Here is a 22,253-nt window from a genome sequence, read left to right as displayed (position 1 = left end):
AACATATCGAAGTTAGTCCGGCTCTGGTTCGGCAAAAAATACCTTAGAACGACAACTGTGACTATCGCCCTCTTTTCGATAGTATCCAAACTATAGAAATGTTGAAATACGAAGGATTTCTTCAATTGCTCGGCATGAAAAGATGACGGATAATATAAAATATCAGAACACGTACCTTTCCTGTTTTGTCCAATTGATTTATAAAACTACTCAATAATTCTTATTAATTCATGTATAAATAGTATCCTAAAAGCATTCTGCTGGGTGTGGGTATGTTTATAATACCGTACGCTTTTATCTGTATGTTCAACAGTCGTGTAAAGTTCAGGAAACGTAAGATAAAAAAATATGTTTTTTTTTTCTTACTTAAAATGTGTTGTCAGTTATCTCACACCCTGAAGAACACTTGTATGAGTAGTACAGTGAAGAGATATCGTTTCTAACTTGCTTAGATTTTTTAAACAATTGGACAAAAAATTCATTGAAAATTGCGCATAAAAACGCCCCCCTTAATACACGATGCACGTCAAAAATCTTGTTTTTTGTTGCATTTTTTGAGGTCTTGATGCTTGTAAAAACAAATTTGAGTTCCATGGCCAACTTTTTATGAGTGAGGGGTATAGATGCAAAACTCACATAATCCATAATTTTTCGAAATAGAGTTAGTGGCGCTATCTTGTTCGTGTTGAACTGCACCATTTTAAAGTTTAAAAGTGGTAAAAAACTCACATGTTCGTATTTATTTTAAATTGTGGAATCTATGAATTGTTTCAAAAGTCACATTCTTCTACGATCTGAAGTGCCAAAACTCACATTATCCAAACTTTAATTCACTTTCTTGGAGTCAAATATTNCAGGTCAAGTTTCCTTTTCATTACACTCCTTTTGGTCTCGCACGTTCCATTTTAAATGTTAAGCAGTCAATAACTTTCTCATTGAAATTGTTTATATGCTTTATCATCATTTTTTCTATACTATACAGACTGTCTACTATAAGAGGACCACTCCTATGTATCTCGCTTAATACACGATGCACGTCAAAAATCTTTATATGTTTTTGTTGCATTTTTTGAGGTCTTGATGCTTGTAAAAACAAATTTGAGATCCATGGCCAACTTTTTATGTGTGATTTTTCGAAATAGAGTTAGTGGCGCTATCTTGTTCGTGTTGAACTGCACCATTTTAAAATTTAAAAGTGGTAAAAAACTCACATTTTCGTATTTATTTTAAATTGTGGAATCTGTGAATTGTTTCAAAAGTCACATTCTTCTACGATCTGAAGTGCCAAAACTCACATTATCCAAACTTTAATTCACTTTCTTGGAGTCAAATATTATTGTGCTGTCATTTCACCAGTTAAGATGCAAATTTAAAGTTCTAATATAAATACCAAAAAAAATTTCAGAGCTTTAAGTCACTTGAAAAATGAGAAATCAATTATTCCTTCTTCCTTAAAAATTTTTAAAAGTGGATAAGGTAAGTTTTGCATTTATACTCTTCGAGTAATCATAAAAAAAAACAGATAAGTACCGAAAGTTTAGGGCCTTCTAACTTTTTTATTTTGATAGAAAAAATTTATTTTAATAAAATTTCATGGCCAAATTGATATCATTCACCTGGTGTCAACAAAATTTTGAAGTATCATATGTAATTTGCTGTGCCCTCTACGCGGACAAAAAAGTTGTCAACAAAGCAGGCTGTGGATACAAAAAATTGCTTGTTTTTTCCTCTTTCATGTGATGTCGCCTTTATTTTTTTATATTTATTACATTTTTTATAATATTGTCGCGTATATTAAGTGGGATCCATAGGAGTGGCCCTCTTATAGTAGACAGCCTGTATACTACAGCCAAAACGTTAAAACACTTGACATTTCTTGTTTGATTGAATTTCTTAAAAACATATTTCTTTTTTAATGTTGAAAAACAGCGCTCACTTTCACCTATTGCCACAGGGAGGGTACACAATATTTTTAAACTTTGTTTCCAAAAAAGTAAAATTTATTGTCAACCTGTAAAATAGCAACTGTGCCTTCAATAGTATAAAAATTGTATGTATTTTAAAACATTATCTTTTATTTTTTGCTTGTCTGAATTGTTGATATAAGAATGTGACATTAAAAAAAATGGGTATACCATCTGAAAAATATATGTGAAACTTTTTACTAATTTCAATAGCATTAAGGGGTAAAGCCACTCTAGAATAATGAAAAAACATTTCTTGAATAAATGGTTTAAACAATGCTTTATTATGTAAAGAATATAGGACAAAAGTTTTAGGTTGGGAAAAATTTGGAAAACAGGCGTTTTTCCTTGAAAATTTCCGAAGAACTCCGTGGCGTTACCCCTTAATTTATTTTGTCTAAATTTAGATTTCCGTATCAAAGTAAAATTAGTATTGTAAAAAAAATAGAAATTTTACAGGTTGAGAACATGTCCGCTCTATATCAGTTCCCATTTTTCAACAATCACAATTGCCAAAATTGTATCGTCAGTATTTTTAAGAAATATTTAAGTATGATTATGTCAAAAATTCTACACTGGTTATCAAAAATATAAAATAAAAACTTCTTGTACTTTTTGTTTGCCTCAATAAATGTGATTTAAATATATCAGGCGATTTTTGATTTAGAAAAAAATTAATTTTTTAAAACGGGAAAATTCTGACTAAATTATTTAATTTATTTTGTCTCAATTTAGATTTCTGTATCAAAGTAAAAATAGTATTAAAAAAAAATTAAAATGAAGATTTTTTACTTTTTCAATTTATTTATTTTGCATTTTTATTTGCAGCGCTTTTATTTTTAAGTATCTTCTTTATTATTTAACATATAATATTACGTTATAATTTTCCTTTATTTGCATATCTGCTGTCTAATTATTCTCAATATACAAAAAAATGGGTGTTATTTTTTTTCCTTAATACGCGATACATTTTAGTGTTGTTTAATTTGATTAAGTTGCCATAAATTCGTGAGTAAAATTATTAACTTACATAATTAAAAAAATATATTTAAGGAGCTTGTGTTAAAAATAAAAGCAGAAATACAAAAAAAAATTGGAAAAATTACTCTTCAATTTTTTTTACATTTATTTCGATATAAATTTACTTTTCCACAACGTGACAACTAAAAAAAATTATGTGAAGATTGCAGAATATCTCCGATATTGTAGAACTATGATATTCCCTGATAACTCCTGGTTTTCGAGATTGCCACTGTACATACAATGCATCAATCCGAAGAATCATCAGATTCTGCTTTTTGGGCGCCTTCATCCACATTTTTCAGCTTGGCTATCAAATTATTTGCTGGATTAAAAACAGTAATTGGTTTATTACAAACGAAACATCTTGTAGTCTTCTTATATCTTTCTAATGCACACTTTTCACAAAAATAGTGTTTACACCTGTAAATAATAATCACACAATCAGTTTGTTTTGCTACTTACGAGGTTACTCTGATACATACTTAGATACAACAGGATCGACAAAACTATTCCTGCATATTACGCATTTAAAAGGCAATTCTTCTTCGTCTGAATGTATCTCATATTTTGACTCATCGTCACTCTCCTCACCATATTTTCCTTCGTTCCACTCTCTTTCCAACTGCCAACCATGTTTGTAATCGCTCCTGTCATGTAAAAATTTACAGCTATCGCCGAATCCACAGAAACCCGTCTCTTTGTAATCCTTGCATATATCTGGTTGATAATCCCATCTAACAGTGGCTCTTAAGTTAGCAGGTGCACGAATTGGTCCCTTTCTTACCAATCCTAAAAAATGGATGTTTTTAGTCTCCACAATCAATAAAATTAGGAAATAATCTAATCCAACTAGATTTATACCTGAACTAGCATTCCCTGCCGCTGTATCTTTAGGTTTATAGTATTGAGCATAGTTATTAAGGCCTCTGTAGACTTTGTCGTCTTCTTTTCCTTCAAGTTCCTTGTTAACTTCTAACCTCTTTTCAAAAAGAGCTTGTGCATCCCGATCTATTTCAGTGTCAATTTCCTAAAAACTATAGAGTAAATCCACTAAACAAAAATATTACAAATTAACGGATCATAAAAATTTTTGTATGCTTACAACAGTAGCAGTGGCCCCTTGATCCGTAGGGCCTGCAGGCATAGCCGATTTATTGGACTTATAATTTACTCCAAAATCTTCGTCACTAGATGAAGACCCATTCTGAACTACAGATGCATCTTTCCCGTGCCCTTTACTACTACTCTGAATGTTTGGGTTCGATTTACTTCTACGTTTATTTTGTTTGATTACTGTTTGTTCTTCTTCACTAGTTGCTAAAACATAATTAAAATTATATCTATATTATAAGTAAAACTTAAAATTACATGTATTATTTATCGTAAATTCAAACCTTCAGAATTAGAATGTTCTCGTTTTCTAGCAGATTTATTCTTTATATTACGTTTTTTAAAAATAAACGAACAGCTACTTCCTTGTATACTCTCAGACATTATTTAATAATACGTTTTTCTTTTGAGATAAACGTAAAACGTAAAATAAACTAATTTTTAACTAATTATAAGTAAACATTCATAACGATTAGTAATCAAGGTTAACTTCTTCTTCTCCTTCTTCTTGAATCCCAAACGCCACAGGCCACAGAACAAGGTAAGTAGCAGAAAGTAGATATATATTTCCATGGGGAAGACTTGAGGAACAGTTGAATATATGACCTATTTCCAGTTTATAACAATTTCGATTTGTTTCAGTTCAGAGGGCCTTTCGATTTGGCAAAAATTGTAACTATTAGTAGCTAATAGCAGCTTAGAGTTACTCTGAACTGATATTAGTTGCTAATAGGTACCATTTTTGACAAAAGGAAAGCCCCCAGATATCACCATTGGGGGCTTTACGAAATTTACTCCGTATTCTCAGATTACTACTTTGTCCCTGTTATACTTATGGTTTTAGAGAAAGAGAGAATGATATCACTACGAACTACCGGTTAATTTTTGTAAACATGTATTCTTTCACCTTCGCTATTTACTTACACTTTTTCACAAATTTGTAAATCTTTGGCTACTGTACTGATCAACTAATGCATTAACAACTTTTTCCACCCAATTAAACCTAGTGGGGACTAAAGAAAAATAGTTATCATTCCCAAGTACTAATAATACTAAAAAATAATTATTAATTCATAGTACATGATTTGGATACAAATAGAAAAGTGAAGGCAACTCGTGGATTTTAAATTTTAAAAAGAAATAATTTCTGTTAGTTAAAAATAAATATTAATAAAAATAATGAATTAATATTAAGGTTAAAACCATAAAACATATCTTAAAACGCCTCTGTTTGCGCAACGTCAACGCCAACAACTAACAAAAATAAAGCATTAGGTAGGAAAAGGAAGGGAAGGGATAGTGCCAGACAGTGCAAGATGCAAGACGACTATTCTTTCTTTTTCCATCTTGTTTATCGTACTGTAACGTCAGTGTCAGTACGTCAACGCTTTACAGTACTTTACAGTTAATTTAATTTAATCTCTTATCGATGTTTTCAGATCTCTTCCAATCCGGTAGTACATGTGGTGAAATATAAATTTACCGGTAGCTATTTTAAAGAGAATTAACAATTATAATTATAACAAAGGTCGTAACTTCGAGTTTTCAACTAAGAATTAACAGAACATAAGGGATAAAGGTAAGTAATTTTTAATTAATTATTTTAACAAATTTATGCCACATGTTCTGTTCTAGTTATTTGTTTAATACACCAAATAAATACACAATGAAAGACGTTATCGATGTCATGGAATTACAAAGAGAAAAATCTAGAAAAGTTACCCCGGTTGACTACAAGCAGTTGGAATTTAATGGAGGGTTTACTCCGGCCAGATTTATATTTGAATGTGGTGTGAAACTAGGAGGTCAGCCACTGACATTGGCAACGGCTGCTGTAATTATGCATAGATTTTTCAGAGAAGTTGACCCCTCAAATTATGACCCCTTTGTGAGTATATTAATTTAAATATTTACAGTAGTTATCAAATACGTACCAATACAAGACTAACAAAACAATAAAATTATCAAGAATAAACTTGAGTCGGACATTAGAGTAAACAAAACAATTGGAGATTCTGATCACATTCGACATCTTTTAATTTATTTAAATTGCATTCAAAGCAAGGATGTCAATATTAACTTTCACAATTTCAATTTGTTATTGAATTTATTAATGATCCCAACTTTCACTCAGACAGCTTGTCCCATTTATACTTTAAACAAATATAGGGACGAGTTCTTTTTGAAAAAAAAGTAGGGGTTCATATAACTTTTTTCTTATTAATGTTGTGTTTTCAAGATGTAGAATTGTTACTGTATTTAAAAAAAAACATGCAAACCATTTTATTACAATATCAGTGGCATAGATGAGGACAGTTTGAAGGGTACCTATAACTGAAGAAAAAAATATGTTACAATTCAACATTACTTAAACATTCTAACAGCTTTTTGCAAACCCCAAAGGATAATATAAAAAAGGTATACTAGTTGAAAATCGAAGTACACACATAGAAAACAGCAATAGTTTATTTAAAAATGTATAAATGAACAAGTATGTTATTATGGGTTCAGTACAATTTGACAAATTTTAATAATCTGATTTAATTAAAACAAATTAAAAAAATATTAATTAAACATAAACATTAATTAAATGTTTATGTTTAACAAATAGTAAAAAAAATCATGGTTGGCAAATCATGGCAGTCAATTAAGTATTGATTAATTAATTTTAGTTTTAGTTTCTTAAAAATTAACAATTTTTTTATATTAGCAGCCAGTAAAGTTACAACTTTCCTAAATAAATTTGCTGCCCTGTTTAAAGTAACAACTTTAGTGCAGTTTTCTTAAAACAGTTGATATTTATTCATGTACAAATTTTTACAGCTTTATCTTTAGGCGATTTAAAGATAATAAAATATCTCAGTGGTCTTCAAACTTTTACGACGTGCGGAACCCTGCCAACATTTCGATTTTTTTGAGGAACACCTATATCTAAAAAAATTTTCAAACACATTTTTTACTGATTATTTAATATATTTATAAATATGTACTACTATTAACAAAATAAATATTCTACTAAGTAAAAATTAAAGTAAGACTTTAAAGTTAAAGTAAATATTTATTGAGTAATTAAAAAAAGAGTAAATATAGTCAAAGACTGGGATGTGCTTGAATATTTTTACAAAATATGTTAAAATCAGGTGCTATTGTCGTAAGTTGCAATAGCATTTCAAATTCTGCACTAAGCGCATTGCAATACTTTGTTTTTGTCCCTACGCACGTGGAAAATAATTTTTCGCACAGGTACGTAGTTGCAAAAGGCATTAATACATTTTTATTGTCTGGTCAGCAATTTCAGGATATTCCTTATAAATTTCTATATAGCCAAAAAGGCAAAGGCAACGTAACCAACGGAAGAACGCCGTGCCAGCTTACAAGTTATAAGCCGAGTATTTACTTGCTCTTCCATAAATAGATTAAGCTCTTATAGTAACTTATACGTGTGTACTTATAAAAATAACAAGATTATACATTTTTTTTAATTTTGTAATTATCGATAATAAAATTTTCAATTTTTGACTTGAGTCGAAGAACCCCCAGAGAGCTTGTGCGGAACCCCAGGGTTCCGCAGAACACAGTTTGAATACCGCTGATTTATCTGATAGCGCAGCTTATAAAATTAACAATAACTACTAACAAATCGTTTCAATTACAAAGTTTATGAGAAAGTCATTACATGAACTATGAACTACTCCCATATTTTCCAAGATGAACTCACCTTCCAGTTCTAAACGGGACAGTCTGTACAGTATTAAAAAAATACAAGTAATAGACATTATTATTAGCATAATAAATATGAACGTGTAGTTATAATTGTGGATTTATTGTCTTCAATTTCAGGTGTTGGGTTTTTTTTATATAATATTTTAATTTTATACTTTGTCATTTAAAATGTTTTATGGGCAATTATTATTTTATACGTGTATCTATCACAATTTACTATTAGTAATAATAAAATATTATATTTAGTTAATTGCAGCGTCGTCTCTCTATTTGGCTGGAAAGGTGAAAGATGACCCACTAAAGATCCGCGACATAATAAATGTAGCTCACAATACACTTCATAGGGGAAGCAGCCCCCTCGAGATTGGAGACGAGTACTGGAACATGCGAGACGCAATTGTTCAAGCAGAACTGTTGATAATGAGAGTCCTCAAATTCGAAGTGGGTACGACACACCCACACAAGTATATGCTTCATTATCTAAAATCGATGGAAGGTTGGCTTGGCAAGGAACAGTGGGAGACGATTCCCGTGGCTAGTGCTTCGGCAGCATTTTTGCAGGATTTCCATCATGACCCTAGCATTTTAGATTACAATCCTCGGCACATAGCGATTGCCTGCATTTCACTCGCATTGCAGTGTTATGGAGTACAGTTGCCTCTAATTGAGGACACGGATGATGAAGTTTGGTACAACGTTTTCGTTAAGGATTTGCCGAAAGATAAACATTGGGAAATCATGGAGAAAATTATGGAAGCTTATAATAAAGAACCAGATACAGTTTAATTTTTTTTTAGTATTATCGTTTATTTGTATTTTTGTTTTTATAATGTATGAGGAAAATTTTTTTGAGACTATATTTTTTTGTACCGACTAAAAAATCGAAAATCTATCATCACAATTAGATTATCTTTTAAGTATTTCAGACATATTAGAAAGAGACAATGTAATAAATTAGAGAAACGTTTTAAGATTTGTTATTTGAACGTTCTGGAAAAGAATCTTATGAAAATAAAAATATTTTAAATATAAATCGATATATATCTAAAATTATTATCTCGTCATTTATTATTTCTATTTATCTCTAAATAGAGAGAGATAGAGAACAACTTGAAAAATATAGAGAAAATTAATACCAACAAAATTTTAAAAAATATATGCAACTATTAATGTATAAGCTCTACATATTTCATTTGCGTTTACAAATTGTTTTATAAGCTGTAGTTCTAATACGCTAGATGACAAGAACCAATATTAGAAGTAGAAGAAGAAATTCTTTTCTTGGTTATGTTACGTGATTATAATTTTTGAACTTACATAATTGTAATTGTAGAATAAAAATGTCAATTGAACAACAAAAACCTTATAAATATTTTGATACGCCAGATGGACAAGACACGTTTAAAAAGCTGTGGTGTATACTAAGACCCACCGCCCTGGTAGCCTTTGGCATTTCTACTTGCGATGTAATGTTATATTCTCATCCCAAAGGTTATTTGCAGACATTAGGCCGATATGCTTATGTAGGATTGCCCATTGTTGGTGTTAGTACCGCATTTGTATGTACAACTAATCTAGCCGCCAGTCTAAGAAAGAAAGATGATAAGTTAAACTGGTTTCTGGGGGGTTTCGCTGCAGGAAGCGTTTTTGGAGTATGGAGCAAAAAACCTATGGTTGGTTTTAATATGGGCATGTTTTTGGGTATATTTGCTCTTATTAAGAAAACCGCGGTGGAACATGGTTGGACGCTTCATCCTGGCGATGATTTCAAAACTGTTTCTAGAGCCGCATGGCCAGCCACTCCAGATTTTACGCTAACTGCGGAGAGGCCAAGAAATTGGACAACTACTAAATCGTAAATTATTAACAAATTTGTAGTGCTTGTTCAGTTACCTAAATAAACATAAATGTTTTTTTTTAAGTGGTATTTATTTGGTCATTTTTACTTCAGCAAATGTAATTTTATTGTAAATATAGAATTTCAATCTTGTATATCATGTCTCACAATAATGCTGTTAAAATTAATCGGCAAGTAGAGTATCAGCTGTATAAAGAATATTTTTAAGGTGTAATAATAAAGTGTTGTAAAGAAAAAGATTCCTTAGTCTGATTTATTTAGTATCAAACAAATCAGTAAATTTTTTATAGCTACAAAAAAACAACCTGTGAGCTTAGTTTTTTTTTGTGTCGACGTAATCTGAATTTAAACGATTTTTTTTATTTACAGAACGACATTTTGGAAATTTCAGTTTTCAACATATACATATTTGGGTAAAACGCATATGATAGGAGATTTTTGCTTTAACGGCTTCTAAATAACATCAGAAATGATAATATTTTTATGCAAATAAAAAAACGTGGGCTTAATTGTTATTGCAAAAAAGTATAAAAAATAGCAAAAAAATTCATTTTTTTCTTGGATTTCTCGTCGACAACTTAGCAACTATTCGTTTTAGACAAAAATGGAAGAGGAAAAATGTTTTGTAATTAAATTTTGAACATGAGAGTTAGTTGCAATTCGAAAATAAAAAATTGGAAAAATCATTTAAAAAATTGCAAAAAATGCTAGTTTATTCGTCAATTTTTTTCAGACACTTGAATAATACCTAGGATCTTCATACTTTTCCCAATTAAACTTCTTGGAGCATAGAATCATCACACCAAATTTCATCCAATTCGGTTCTATAGTTTTTACATAATTGTTTGAATTTTTTTGTTTAAATTAAAATATTTTAAAAATTCTCAATAATTCAGATCGGAGTAGCTGTATATTTGCTCCCCCCACCACTGATACCTCATTGATTCTTGAATATCTTTGAGCGACATTTTCAATGGAACGCCCGTGATCGCAAATTTTGAAAATTTATATCTGGAAAATACTCGGGAGACAAACCTATTAGTTCAAAAAATAGCCCTTACGCCTTTATATTTTTGCTGTAAATAAGGGTTAACTTTAACGGGCCATAACTCCGAAAATAATGGGCGGATCATCAGTTTTTTTTTTTAAATACTCGTCTTTCCGAATACTTTCAAACCATATTTTACAAAAAAAAAATTAAAAAAAACATTAAATTATTGCAATTGTTTATAAGCGTGAAAATTGCAAAAACTAGCATTTTTCCGATTTTTGCAACAATCATTTTTTCGAATTGCAACTAACTCTACCTTGTTCAAAATTTAATTACAAAACTTTTTTCCTCTTCCATTTTTGTCTAAAACGAATAGTTGCAAAGTTGTCGACGAGAAATCCAAGAAAAAAAATGAATTTTTTGCAATTTTTTTTACTTTTAAGCCGTTTTTTTATTTGCATAGAAGAATTTTCATTTCTGATGTTATTTAGAAGCCGTTAAGGCAAAAATCTCCGATCATATACGTTTTGCCCAACCCGAAACAGATATCGCCTGGACTATATTAAATTGCTCAATTTCATCGCTGAACTTCAAGAGCTAGTCTACAGGGTGCGAAGGTTTTTAGGAGGTTGAGCAGGAAATAAAACACTTATTAACAATATTTAATTTATCATTACCAGTTTGGAGCACAATTAACAATGAGACTAGAAAGATATACGGACCAACAATTTAATCGCACTAACTGAATTTTAAATTATTTTAAGATAAACAAATATTAAAAATTATGCAATATAAAATATATCGATACCTTGCCCAACACTCACATTGTTAGTTACTATGACGTTTAAAAGACAACAGCCTTGTGAAAAATATACTTTCAAACATCATTTCTGATCAGTATTCAGTCTGTGACAATATAACGCTATAATAAATACTAACACCACAATTAAATATCAATTCTATATGTATAAGTAAGTTTTAAAATATTAAACAGTCAACTATCGGCTAAAAGTTAATATACATAATGTTAATTAGGTTCTATTGATTCGCTTAGTGAAATAATAATGAAAACGCTCGGTAGATATGAATGTGAGTCATTATTGGGACCCGGGTTGTTCGGGTAGATGGTTCGTATCGTTTATAAGAGCTAGTTCTACGATATCTTCAACCTCTTCTTCGTCTTCGGTGATATATTCTATGATTTCTTGAACTTCATCATCGTCTTCTTCCTCCAGAACCTCTTCCTGTAACATATTGACTGAGCTATATCAAAAAATCATTGCCGCTGCGGATTCCATAAAAAAAATTTGTTACTGTATTGTCTGAGGTTATTTGTGGTAAAATTTTAGGTTTTTCTGTTTATTCGAATAGTTTACCACGTGCAAAAAAAAATAGAAGAGCACAGATTGCATAAGAATTTGGGAATTTGAAAAATAAAAATTCGTAATATACGAGGTACAAATTTTTTGCAATTCCGGTAAATTTTCAAATCAAAATTTTAGAAACTTAAAATCATTTTTTAAAGCAACTTTACTATACTGACGACTTTCCACGAATACCAAGTACTTGACTAATGACATTGTGGGAAACAACTACTCTGTGATTTACAACTCCATCTAGCATTGAATTACACTCGCAATATCTAGTAAATAACCAAGTCATTTGTTGGCAAAATCACCAGACGTAGACGAGACATAACAGGTTTTGGATATCCTTATGGGAACACTTCAGAATTGCTTTGAACTTCTCTACATGTTTTTCAAAGTATTAGAATGTGCCAAAACCAAAATATGTGCAAAAAAAAAGTATTTTGAAATTAACTTTTGAATTAACATTTTTAAGACTAGGTATTTGGACCTGGATTTATATACATAATCACCATTAATTTCAACTATATTAATTCGTATTCGTTATAATTTAAAATTCTTCATATTCTTCAGAAATAATCTGATTGTGTTTTTGAAAAATATCTCTAAATAATCTAAAGATCTTTATAAATCGTAAGACTTTTTTGTAAACGCATTATGATGAGTTCCAAAAACATCGTGGACTTACTACTAGCATGTTTGGCTTATTTGCACTTTTGCACTCAACCTGACATTACAAGAGAAAGACACATTCACCTCCAAGTGCAAGTCGAGTATAGTCAGATTTTCTGGGGGAATATTACAAAATTCATCAGATGTGACACAAAACTGGATTCTACCGTATAACCATGGAATAAACAACAATGGATTGAGATTTGGTCATACTTCTCTCTTTCTACGCAGGGTATAGCAAAAGTACCGGAACGGCAGAATAACTCGGTGGGAGAGCATTTTAGAGAAAAATGTTAAATAGAAAAATTTCAGTATTTCTCCCTGGCTATCCAATGGTGACGGTGAAGGTCAAATGTAATTTTTCAAATGGGACCTTATACTTTTGACTCCAGAAATGAAGAGCGGAAAATTTTACGTTCAGATATGACCTTGAGTGACCCCTCCCTTTTGACCTTGGCGCCCCCACAAGGTTCAACCTAAGTACAGTACCGGCAGGGTAGCTTGGCTGGGGGGGATTTTATTTTAGAGTGTTTGTTTTGCTTTGATTTTTCTTGTCGGTGTTGGTTTCTGTGTCGTTCTCCGTTGGCTAGGGAGGGATCTTTCTTGTTTTTTTTGTATCTTTTTTTTTTAAAATGCTCTCCCGAAAGTTATTCTGCCGTACCGGTACTTTTGCTATACCCTGTATAGCAAATTGCAATGTCGAAATGGAACTGTCGAAAAGTGGAGATGAACTGAATCCTAGATCACAGATTGCCTTTTATCAAAAAAAGAATAAATATGAACAAATAAATTTTGTCAGGGTAAACATAAAATCGCTGAAATTGTGAGTGGCGATTTTTCCAAATGACGCAGTTGCATAAAATTCGTAAATTCTCAATTTGTAATAAATAGCCCAATCAGGCAACACTTCTTACTAACAGAATGCAAAAAGTCCGTAGCTCCTAAATTAATATTTGATGATAAATTTGATACTTTAAATTTAATACAGGCAATTTTCCCGTAAAGTTTCTAGGAACATTCAAATTAGTTTATCTGGTTTTAAAATTTCTTCTCGGAATGTTTGGAAATGGATTTTTTTCTGAATATGGAAGGTTTCTTATGCTAGTCTTTAAAAATTTGTGAATTTTGCTTGAGAAAACGGTTATATAATCCAATGGAATTCGTCTAAAATTTTGGAGGTAAATAACAGTATTAAAAGAGACTGTGACCTTCATTCGGGCACTTTGAAAATTGTCATTATCTACCAAATAAATTTCCTAGACGGGCAATAAACAGCAAGGTAATCTTCAAAAGTTGAAAATGAAATAGAGATGACGGTTCTCACACCCTTCAAATGATTGCTAGTCTGCTTCTAAAATTTGGGAGTTCTTTTACAAAGTTAGAAAATTAAAATTTTTAATGCCCTAAACATCGAAAATGGATTAGTTTGTTTGGAAACGCGATGTACCAACCGATTGACTGTGGCACAATCAATCGCGTTTTCATCAGAAAGTTTATTTTCAGAAATTCAAGAATTCCTTTTCGTGAAAAATGAAATTTTACTTAATACTTATATGACCTACAACTCAGGAAACCTAACCACAAAAAACTTGTACCCTAAATGTCACTGTCAAATGTCATGACTAGCGCCATCTACAAGATGATCAGAAACTAATAATAACGTATTCTGCATCTTTAAGAAATTTGTTGTAGTAAAATTTTAATGTAATAAGTTTTTTACCAGGTATCCAAATATCCAAATAAACAGAGAAAAAAATAGTTACATTTTGTAACAAATACAAATAATTAACGACAAACTTGAGATTTTAAGAAGACAATTCCATGCAAGTTATAATACATACGTCTGATATATCATTCTCCGCTAAAGTAGCGCTGCTAGTAGTGCCGTATTTGGAGTGCTCCTGATTTTCACCATTCAGTCTTCCGTAAGCGACAGCATCATCCAATCCGTCATCTAATCTATTTACATTGCGAATTTCTTCATCGACCACTTCATTGTCACTGTCTTCGTACTCGTATTCTATTTCTTCCTCGTCGTCACCTAATGGCTCGTCAAGCCTGTGAATTTGTCCCTCCTTCTCATCCCTAGACCTAAACTCGGAGGAAAGGTCTGATATGGCTTCATTTAATTTGGCAAAAGAGTCTGTTTCTTCGTTGATAGGTTCCGATATTTCAGCTTTGATCTCGGTAATACTTACGGCACTTGTCGGTGCAACTTCGGATTTGGTTTCTTTGCTAACAAATTGAGGTTCTTTATCATTTATACTTCTTTCATCATCTGCACTTACAAGTTGTTCTTCTAAATCCAAATTGATCTCGGTTTCAGGCACTTTATTCGAAATAGGCGCATCCAACGTCTCGGAAACCTTACTCGAGAGTAAAGATTCAGAAATGTCGCTTGAAATTAGTGGTTCAGAAATGTCACTTATCGGTGATGGTTGTTCAAAAACTTGACTCGATAATAACGACTCCGAAATACCACTTGAAAGTAACGACTCGGAAACTTCTGGTAATTCTGGTGTAGGAGTTTCACTACTTTCCTGTGCATTTATTTCTTGCTGAGGTACATGCAAACTTTGTTCTATGTCAACGTTATTTGGCTGCGTAGAAATAGATGTGAATTGTTGACCTTCTTCTATTATATCACGAAGTTGATCTTTGACGTTTTGTAACAGAACGGGTTCAACGGCACTTTCAACTTTGGTAATGACATCTTTTTCCTCGATTTGTTTTATTTTGATTGAGTCATGCTGTTGATCTTTTTCTTTATCAATAAATTCCTTTACTATATCATCTGTAGTTGAACCGATGTCTGTAGGTGCACGAAGTTGATCTTCGACATTTTGTAACAGAACGGGTTCAATGGCACTTTCAACTTTCGTAATGACATTATCTTCTTTGGGTTCAGTTACTTTGATGGAATCATCCGTTACTATATCACCTGTTAAATCACTGCCTGTGGGTTCGGGAAGTTGTTCTTCAACATTTTGTAACACAATGGGTTCAACAGCAGTCTCAACTTCGGTAATCAAATCTGTTTCTTTGATTTCGCTTACGTTGATCGAATCATGCTGTTGATCCTCTTTTGTTGAATCAATGTCTGTGGTTCCAGGAAGTTGTTTTTCAACATTTTGTAACAGAATGGGTTCAACAGTACTTTGAACTGTGGTAGTCACATCTTTTCCCTTGATTTCGCTTCCTTCTATAGAGTCATGCTGTTGATCTTTTTCTGTTACTATTTCATCTGCAGTTGTTTGGATATCGGTGGTTTCAGGAAGTTGTTTTTCAATATTTTGTAACAGAACGGGTTCAATGACATTTTCAACTTTGGTAACAGCATCTATTTTATCGACCTCTTTTATTCCGATTGAATCAACCTGTTGATCTTTTTCTTTCTCAATAAATTCCGTTACTTTATCGTCTGTAGTTGAATCAATGCCTGTTGGTTCAGAAAGGTGTTTTTCAACATTTTGTAACAGAACGGGTTCAGCGGCACTTTCAACCTTGGTAATGACGTCTTTTTCGTCGAGTTCCTTTATTTCGTTTTGAATTTGTTCCAATAACTGGATTTCTTGTAATCGTTGTATAGAGTCTATTACGTTTTGGGGATCTTCTTCGACTTGCTCTTTTGCCTCAATTTTTTCAAAATTGCCAGAAACGTTGCTACTGCTTCTTTCCTTTTTGTCCAAATTTGAAGATTCGTCTGTTCCGTTCTCTGCAAAAATTTTAACAATGTTTACCGATACAAAAGTTCCTGAATTAGTTCTAGAATAAATGTTGCTCTTGTTGTAAAATTTAAGTGAGAAGCTACATCTGAAATATGTGATTCTTTCAATAATATGTGTCGTGTATGCTCTAACTATACAGTGCAAATGAGTAAGGAATTATTTAGTAGGGGATGACATCTTTTAAAATCCGTTTCTTGAGACGTTATAGTGGGATTAGAGACTAATGTTAATACAATACCACACATATCAACATACCTATTATTCTCAACGGTTTTTAACGATTTAAGTGGGTACCACTAAACTGCAATGCATGATGAATTACTGCAATTGTTTACTATTTGAATTAATGTTATGAGACTGATCCGCCACTTGTGGCATTTTGTATACACGATTCGACTGTTTTGTAGTAAAGTACTGTGTTTTCACAGCAGAGGCACCACTTCCAACTACTAGTAAGAGAAATCATACAGTCCGATATGCAATAGTGGATCTGATGATGTTATTCTTGACAATTTTTATATTATAAACTAATGCAAAAAATTAAAGGGTCAAATGAATTTCCGAAATTTTTCCGTGATTTTTGACAGACTGTATTTAAGTGAAAAATGGTCATATCGGGTGTGGGTACACATGTTTGCAAGTGACCCATATTTGAAAGCACAACATCAAAAGCTCCGCAGGACGCCGCCGGACGAACCAGCGTTCCAAGAAGGGCTGCTGGCGCCGGTCACCAGATGCGTACCCATGAACGACCGACTTCAACCACAAGGCACTCTCCAACGACTCTCCAGCTAATCCTCAAACCGTCAACACGTCTTTTTCCACAATATAGTTTTCAATAAAACAGTTTATTATTACCGTTGAGAAAGCGTTTTATTTCTTGCTGTACAGCGAAAGCAACCCTCATCGGGAATTAAAAAAACGCATTTTCAAGCTCCAAGATTCTAGTTTTTAGATCTTTCGGTCCAAATTTTTTAGGAACTATGGTTATCATGCAATTCTAAGAAAAAATTTTTGCAAATTATATTTTTTTCCAAGTCCACGAACTTGGAAATTTTTTTTTTCATAGTTTGTTTATTCAGCTTCAATTTCCTTTTTTTTAAATTTCGATACGACCATTTTTGATCGAAATATCGGACTTTTAATGGAAAAGGATCCTTTTGTCTTTTCCCATAACATGCTATCGCAACTTTTCAGAAAATTTTTTTTTTCGTATAAATTGACGAAAAAAAAATTTTTTTTTTTTCAGAGAAGAAAAAGGGTAGTTTTGAAAAAAAACTGTTTTTTAAGTCATTACAGACTGCAAAAAAATTCATTAGAAATTTGTCTCAAAAAAACGGTATAAATCGGGGTTGAAATCTGGTTTGGGTCAACAACTTTAATTTTACTTTAATTAAAAGTTGATGAACAGAAGCATAGGACGAAAAAACCCGAATCCTGCTGGAAACAATTGGATTTTGTTTTCCTCAATGTCTGGAAGGTTTTTCAAGAATTGAAGGGCAGTTTCGAAGACTGGAATAAATTTCCTTATAACATGCTGCCACAACTTTTCGGAAAAAATTTTCTTTTTCGTTTAAATTGAAAAAAAAATTTAGAAATATTTTTCGGAAAAGTAAATGGGGAGTTTTGAAAAAAACTGTTGTCTCAAAAAACGGTATGAATCGTGCTGGAAACAACTGGATTTTGTTTTCTTCAATGTCCGGAAAGTTTTCCAAAAAAACAAAAACATTTTTTCAAAAATTTTTTTTTCATCAATTTAAACGTTATTTGCGGTAAAAATGTGAGAAAACCTGAAAAAAAATTTTTTTTTCATTTTAATCATAATTATGAAGTGTTTAAGTTCAAAAAACGTGATCATTTTTTTTTCCAAATGGTTGACTGTTTGAAACAAAGAAACAGTTTGCTAGATCAAGATGAAATTTCACAGGGTTCTTCTGGGCATATCGAACTGTCAAAGTCATGATCAACATTAGTCATTTCGTGAATATTTCTAATTTAGCCGTCAATTTTTTAAAAAACTATAAATTACCTTTTTTTCCTGGTTTTTTAAATTCGTGTAAAAGATGAAAAAACATTTTTTTCCGAAAAATTGTGATAGCATGTTACAGAAAATTTATTCCAGTTTTTGAAACTGTTCTTTAGTTCTTTGTACGTCCATTTGATGCCGAGATATCGATGATTGAAGACAAAAGGATCATTTTTCATTAAAAGTACGATATTTCGATGGAAAATGGACGTATCGAAATTTAAAAAAAAATGAAATTAAAGCTGAATAAACAAGCTATTGCATGATAACTGTAGCTCCTAAAAAATTTCGAACAAAAGGTCTAAAAACTACAATCTTAGAGCTTCAAAATGCTTTTTTTTAAATTCCCGATACGACCATTTTTCACCTAAATACAGTCTGTCAAAAATCACGGAAAAATTTCGGAAATCTTTTTGACCCTTTAAATTTTTTGCATTAGTGTAGAATATGCAGGAACTTTGTCGTCTTCTATATTGTAGACCCTATCCAATTTTATTTATGTATAAAAGGGACACAAATCATTAATAATTGTTTTGACAAATATATAAAACCATTTCACTTTCACGTGTTATATACTCGTATGACGTTTTGTCAAACAGTTGCAGTTTTTTAACAAAAAACAAACTTGAAGAGACATTTTACATTGTCAATGTCGGTCACCGCGCATAGTTGTTATAAGTAAAAAAATCTCTGATTTTCATTTTTACACAAGGAATAACAACGCTGACACTATTTCTTCCGCTACTTGTTCTACGGTCTTAAAATAATTTTTTTCAATCTCTCGACAGTTTAGCAGAATAACTACAAAAATAAGTCCTGGCCTTTGAATTTCTACAACCTTTTCTTTCTGTTCATATCTTAAGCTAACTAAAAGTGAGACAGTAATTAAAAATGAAGAAATAAACATTTCGATATATGATTTTTTGCTGCTGCAATTTTTGGGAAGTGATAGACTTATATCATTTATTCTAGAAAAAATTCTGTACTGTTATAATCACTATTAAATAATTATTGAATTAAAGTTTACTGCTATTAGAACCTTAAATGTTACCGTTGGTAAAAAAAAAAATTACTTAAAATATAACTGATAATATATTCACGTTGTTTCAATTATTGGCATGTTTTCAAATTTGGTATTGCAGAAGTATCTTAATTTTCAGGGAATAAAATATAATGCTTTTAATCAACAAATTTATATATTTTATGATCTTTAGTTATTATATTTATGACTGAACGTTACAATAGTGGAGACAAACAAAAATTCATTAACAAAATCATGAGAATCATTTCCAAAAAGTATATAACTGAAATACAGAATTCTCTTTGTTTACGACTTAAGAACTGAATTAAATCACATCATATTCATACATTTTCATATCTTGTAATACTTACCAGAAGAATCGAGGCTAATAACGGACAAAGTCATCTTTCCCGCAAGCACAACGGCCGGGTCTTCCTCAGAGCTAGTTTTTTCGGCTTCGGTTGCTGAATCGGCCACTAGTAAATGTGACTGTGCCGGTAACGCCCCTTCCAGGAATATTTCCTGAAAACAAAAATACACCCAGATTGCTATTTGAAAACGTAAAAAACATGTGTTCTCCTCTGGCAATAAATTCTTTTACGCCTACCTGGGGTAGTTCGGGTGGTTCCCGTGGAGCCTGAGACGAGGCAGGTAAAACCGGAGAGTTCGGTCGTGACCATTTTTTCCCACCTTCACAGCTGGCAGTCATTTCCATGCCGAGAACTTTCACAGAAGGCTGGTCTTCGTCTTGCGGCACATTTCCATTAGCCACTACATTCTACAAGAAAAGTATTTGAATTGGAAGAACGTATGGATCTTGAAATACACAAAAAAAGTGGTTAAAATACCTTCAAATAAAATTCCTTTAACTATTAGATATTATGCACTGGAAGTTTAGAACTTACATCAACTTATTTCTACTTTATAAATTATTAGCTTAAATAATGTGCTATTTCATAAAGAAACATCGAAGATTGTTATACAGGGTGTAACGTTAAGTAGGGGTCAATTTTTTTGTAGTAATAAATGCATAATCCCCAGAATACTTATCCGACATATATTTTTTTTAACCAAATAAATAGTTGAATTTTAATTCATATTTCAAACTGCACTTAAACTTTTATCTACGCCGTCACTGGGCAGCTCCCGAAATCCTTTTTAATGTAACTATATAAAACTAACGAAGTGCCAGAGATCGAAAATTATTTTGTAAATACATATGACAATCCTCAGAATGTTGACAGACCGTGTACGATTAATCGACGATCAGACTTCGCTGTTTTGTTTGTTCGGCTTCTGCGAGGACACCCTTCCATCGTCATGCCATCACAAAACCTCTTGAATCAGAGGAACACAGTCAGACCTCGCCCTAAACCGTTTGTAGCAGTTGAGACGTTTCCATGGCTGTTTTACCGACTTTAAAACAGACCTTTACTGATATATGCTGTTCAATATTTCCATGATGACTATCAAATACTCGCTTCACCCAAAACGTTATAACTTTGTGGTAGATACACATATACTGATGAAAGAGTGACCGCAAAAATCGCTCGTTTTTTCACAATTTGTAGAGAACTGTGGGTACACATGTTTGCAAGTGACCCATATTTGAAAGCACAACGTCAAGAGTGCCGCAGGATGCCGCCGGACGAACCAGCGTTCCAAGAAGGGCTGCTGGTGCAGGCCACCAGACCGTACGAACCAACGTTCCAAGAAGGGCTGCTGGTGCCGGCTACCAGACGCGTACCCGATATACGACCGACTTCAACCACAAGGCACTCTCCAACTACTCTCCAACGAACATTCACCCTGTTAACACGTCTTTCCATACACAAGTTTTCTGTACACCAGTTTTCAATAAAATTCTTTATTAGTACCGTTGAGAGAGCGTTTATTTCTTGCTGTACAGCGAAAGCAACCCTCAAGTGGTGACCCCGACGTGATCTTTTCAGTAAAAGTACGCGATTTTGTGCAAATTAGAGTGGTTTTAGTTCGCGCAACGCAGCAAGCAACATGAGCCTCAACGAAGAAAACCAAGTCGAAAATTATGCCGCGACGGAAGTGAACCATGTGGCAGTGAAACTTCCACCATTTATTTCGGACGATGTAGAGATGTGGGTTCAGGTAGTGGACAGAAGTTTTCGAATAGCGCGTGTGACAAATGAAGAGGCAAAGTTTGATTACCTCGTTACTGCTCTAGATAGGAACGTGATGAGTGAAGTGCGCGACCTGTTAATGAATCCACCCCGAGAAAAGCCTTATTCCGCACTTAGGGCAGCTTTAATAAGACGACTGAGTACGTCTCAGGAACAAAAAACGAGGCGACTCCTAGAGCGCGAAGAAATCGGGGACTCGAAACCGTCCCAGTTTTTGCGAAGATTAAAGGCTTTGGCAGGATCTACCGTTTCCGATTCGCTCCTTCGCACGCTGTGGATAGGGCGCCTGCCGTCTAGTGTCCAGGCAATTCTCGCGACACAGAAGAATGCCGCGTTGGACGATGTCGCGGAGCTGGCCGACGCTGTTATGGAGACAGTAATGCCCGGCACAGCACTCCAGGAGGTGGCCAAATCCAGTCCAGAAGACGACAGACTAAAACGCATCGAGCAGCAGTTAGTGGAGATGTCGCAGGCAATGGCGAAGCTATTCGCGAGTGAACCGCGGCGACCGACGACGAGAACATCCAGATCGCGTTCGCAAGACCGATCGCGAAGCCGTGACAGTGACAGTGGTCAGTGCTGGTATCACCAACGTTTTGGTGACCGCGCTCGCG

General features: G+C 32.9%; 4 protein-coding genes across 6 annotated transcripts in view; 2 read left to right on the top strand and 2 right to left on the bottom strand.

Annotated features, from left to right (window-relative positions):
- Nucleotides 1-3,056: 3,056 nt before the first annotated feature.
- Nucleotides 3,057-4,575, bottom strand: LOC108910771 (RING finger protein 113A). Its single transcript, XM_018715479.1, has 5 exons — nt 4,382-4,575; nt 4,090-4,304; nt 3,849-4,014; nt 3,470-3,776; nt 3,057-3,407 (listed from the first exon to the last, which is right to left on the bottom strand). Exons 1-5 carry the CDS (start codon nt 4,479-4,481, stop codon nt 3,233-3,235), a joined length of 963 nt encoding a protein of 320 aa, XP_018570995.1. The 5' UTR covers nt 4,482-4,575; the 3' UTR covers nt 3,057-3,232.
- An 826-nt stretch (nt 4,576-5,401) lies between these two features.
- LOC108910742 (cyclin-Q) lies at nt 5,402-8,870 on the top strand. Of its 2 annotated transcripts, XM_018715444.1 has the most exons (4): nt 5,402-5,473; nt 5,537-5,676; nt 5,733-5,985; nt 8,067-8,870. In XM_018715444.1, the coding sequence occupies exons 3-4, from the start codon at nt 5,764-5,766 to the stop codon at nt 8,604-8,606; spliced, it is 762 nt and encodes a 253-aa protein (XP_018570960.1). In that variant the 5' UTR covers nt 5,402-5,473; nt 5,537-5,676; nt 5,733-5,763; the 3' UTR covers nt 8,607-8,870. The 2 variants fall into 2 exon arrangements, with proteins under 2 accessions (XP_018570960.1, XP_018570959.1); XM_018715443.1 differs by having other exon boundaries at nt 5,441-5,676.
- A 213-nt stretch (nt 8,871-9,083) lies between these two features.
- On the top strand, nt 9,084-9,914 carry LOC108910743 (NADH dehydrogenase [ubiquinone] 1 alpha subcomplex subunit 11). 2 transcript variants are annotated; one of them, XR_001964471.1, is made up of 2 exons: nt 9,084-9,731; nt 9,833-9,914. XR_001964471.1 is itself a non-coding variant. In XM_018715445.1 (1 exon), the coding sequence occupies exon 1, from the start codon at nt 9,161-9,163 to the stop codon at nt 9,677-9,679; it is 519 nt and encodes a 172-aa protein (XP_018570961.1). In that variant the 5' UTR covers nt 9,085-9,160; the 3' UTR covers nt 9,680-9,741. The 2 variants fall into 2 exon arrangements, 1 of the variants encoding a protein (XP_018570961.1); XM_018715445.1 differs by lacking the exon at nt 9,833-9,914 and having other exon boundaries at nt 9,085-9,741.
- A 1,407-nt stretch (nt 9,915-11,321) lies between these two features.
- Nucleotides 11,322-22,253, bottom strand: part of LOC108910789 — a 29,526-nt gene continuing 18,594 nt past the window's right edge. Inside the window, exons 9-13 of the mRNA XM_023454775.1 lie at nt 21,886-22,072; nt 20,091-20,261; nt 19,855-20,005; nt 14,550-16,423; nt 11,322-11,913 (exon numbers count right to left, since the gene is read on the bottom strand). Coding sequence (XP_023310543.1) covers nt 11,767-11,913; nt 14,550-16,423; nt 19,855-20,005; nt 20,091-20,261; nt 21,886-22,072 — 2,530 coding nt within the window. The 3' untranslated portion in view covers nt 11,322-11,766. The remainder of the gene's footprint in view (nt 11,914-14,549; nt 16,424-19,854; nt 20,006-20,090; nt 20,262-21,885; nt 22,073-22,253) is intronic.

This window comes from Anoplophora glabripennis, unplaced genomic scaffold (genome assembly GCF_000390285.2).
Source record: "Anoplophora glabripennis isolate ALB-LARVAE unplaced genomic scaffold, Agla_2.0 scaffold402, whole genome shotgun sequence".
NCBI lineage: Eukaryota > Metazoa > Arthropoda > Insecta > Coleoptera > Cerambycidae > Anoplophora > Anoplophora glabripennis.
This window is presented reverse-complemented; position numbering and strand designations above follow the sequence as displayed.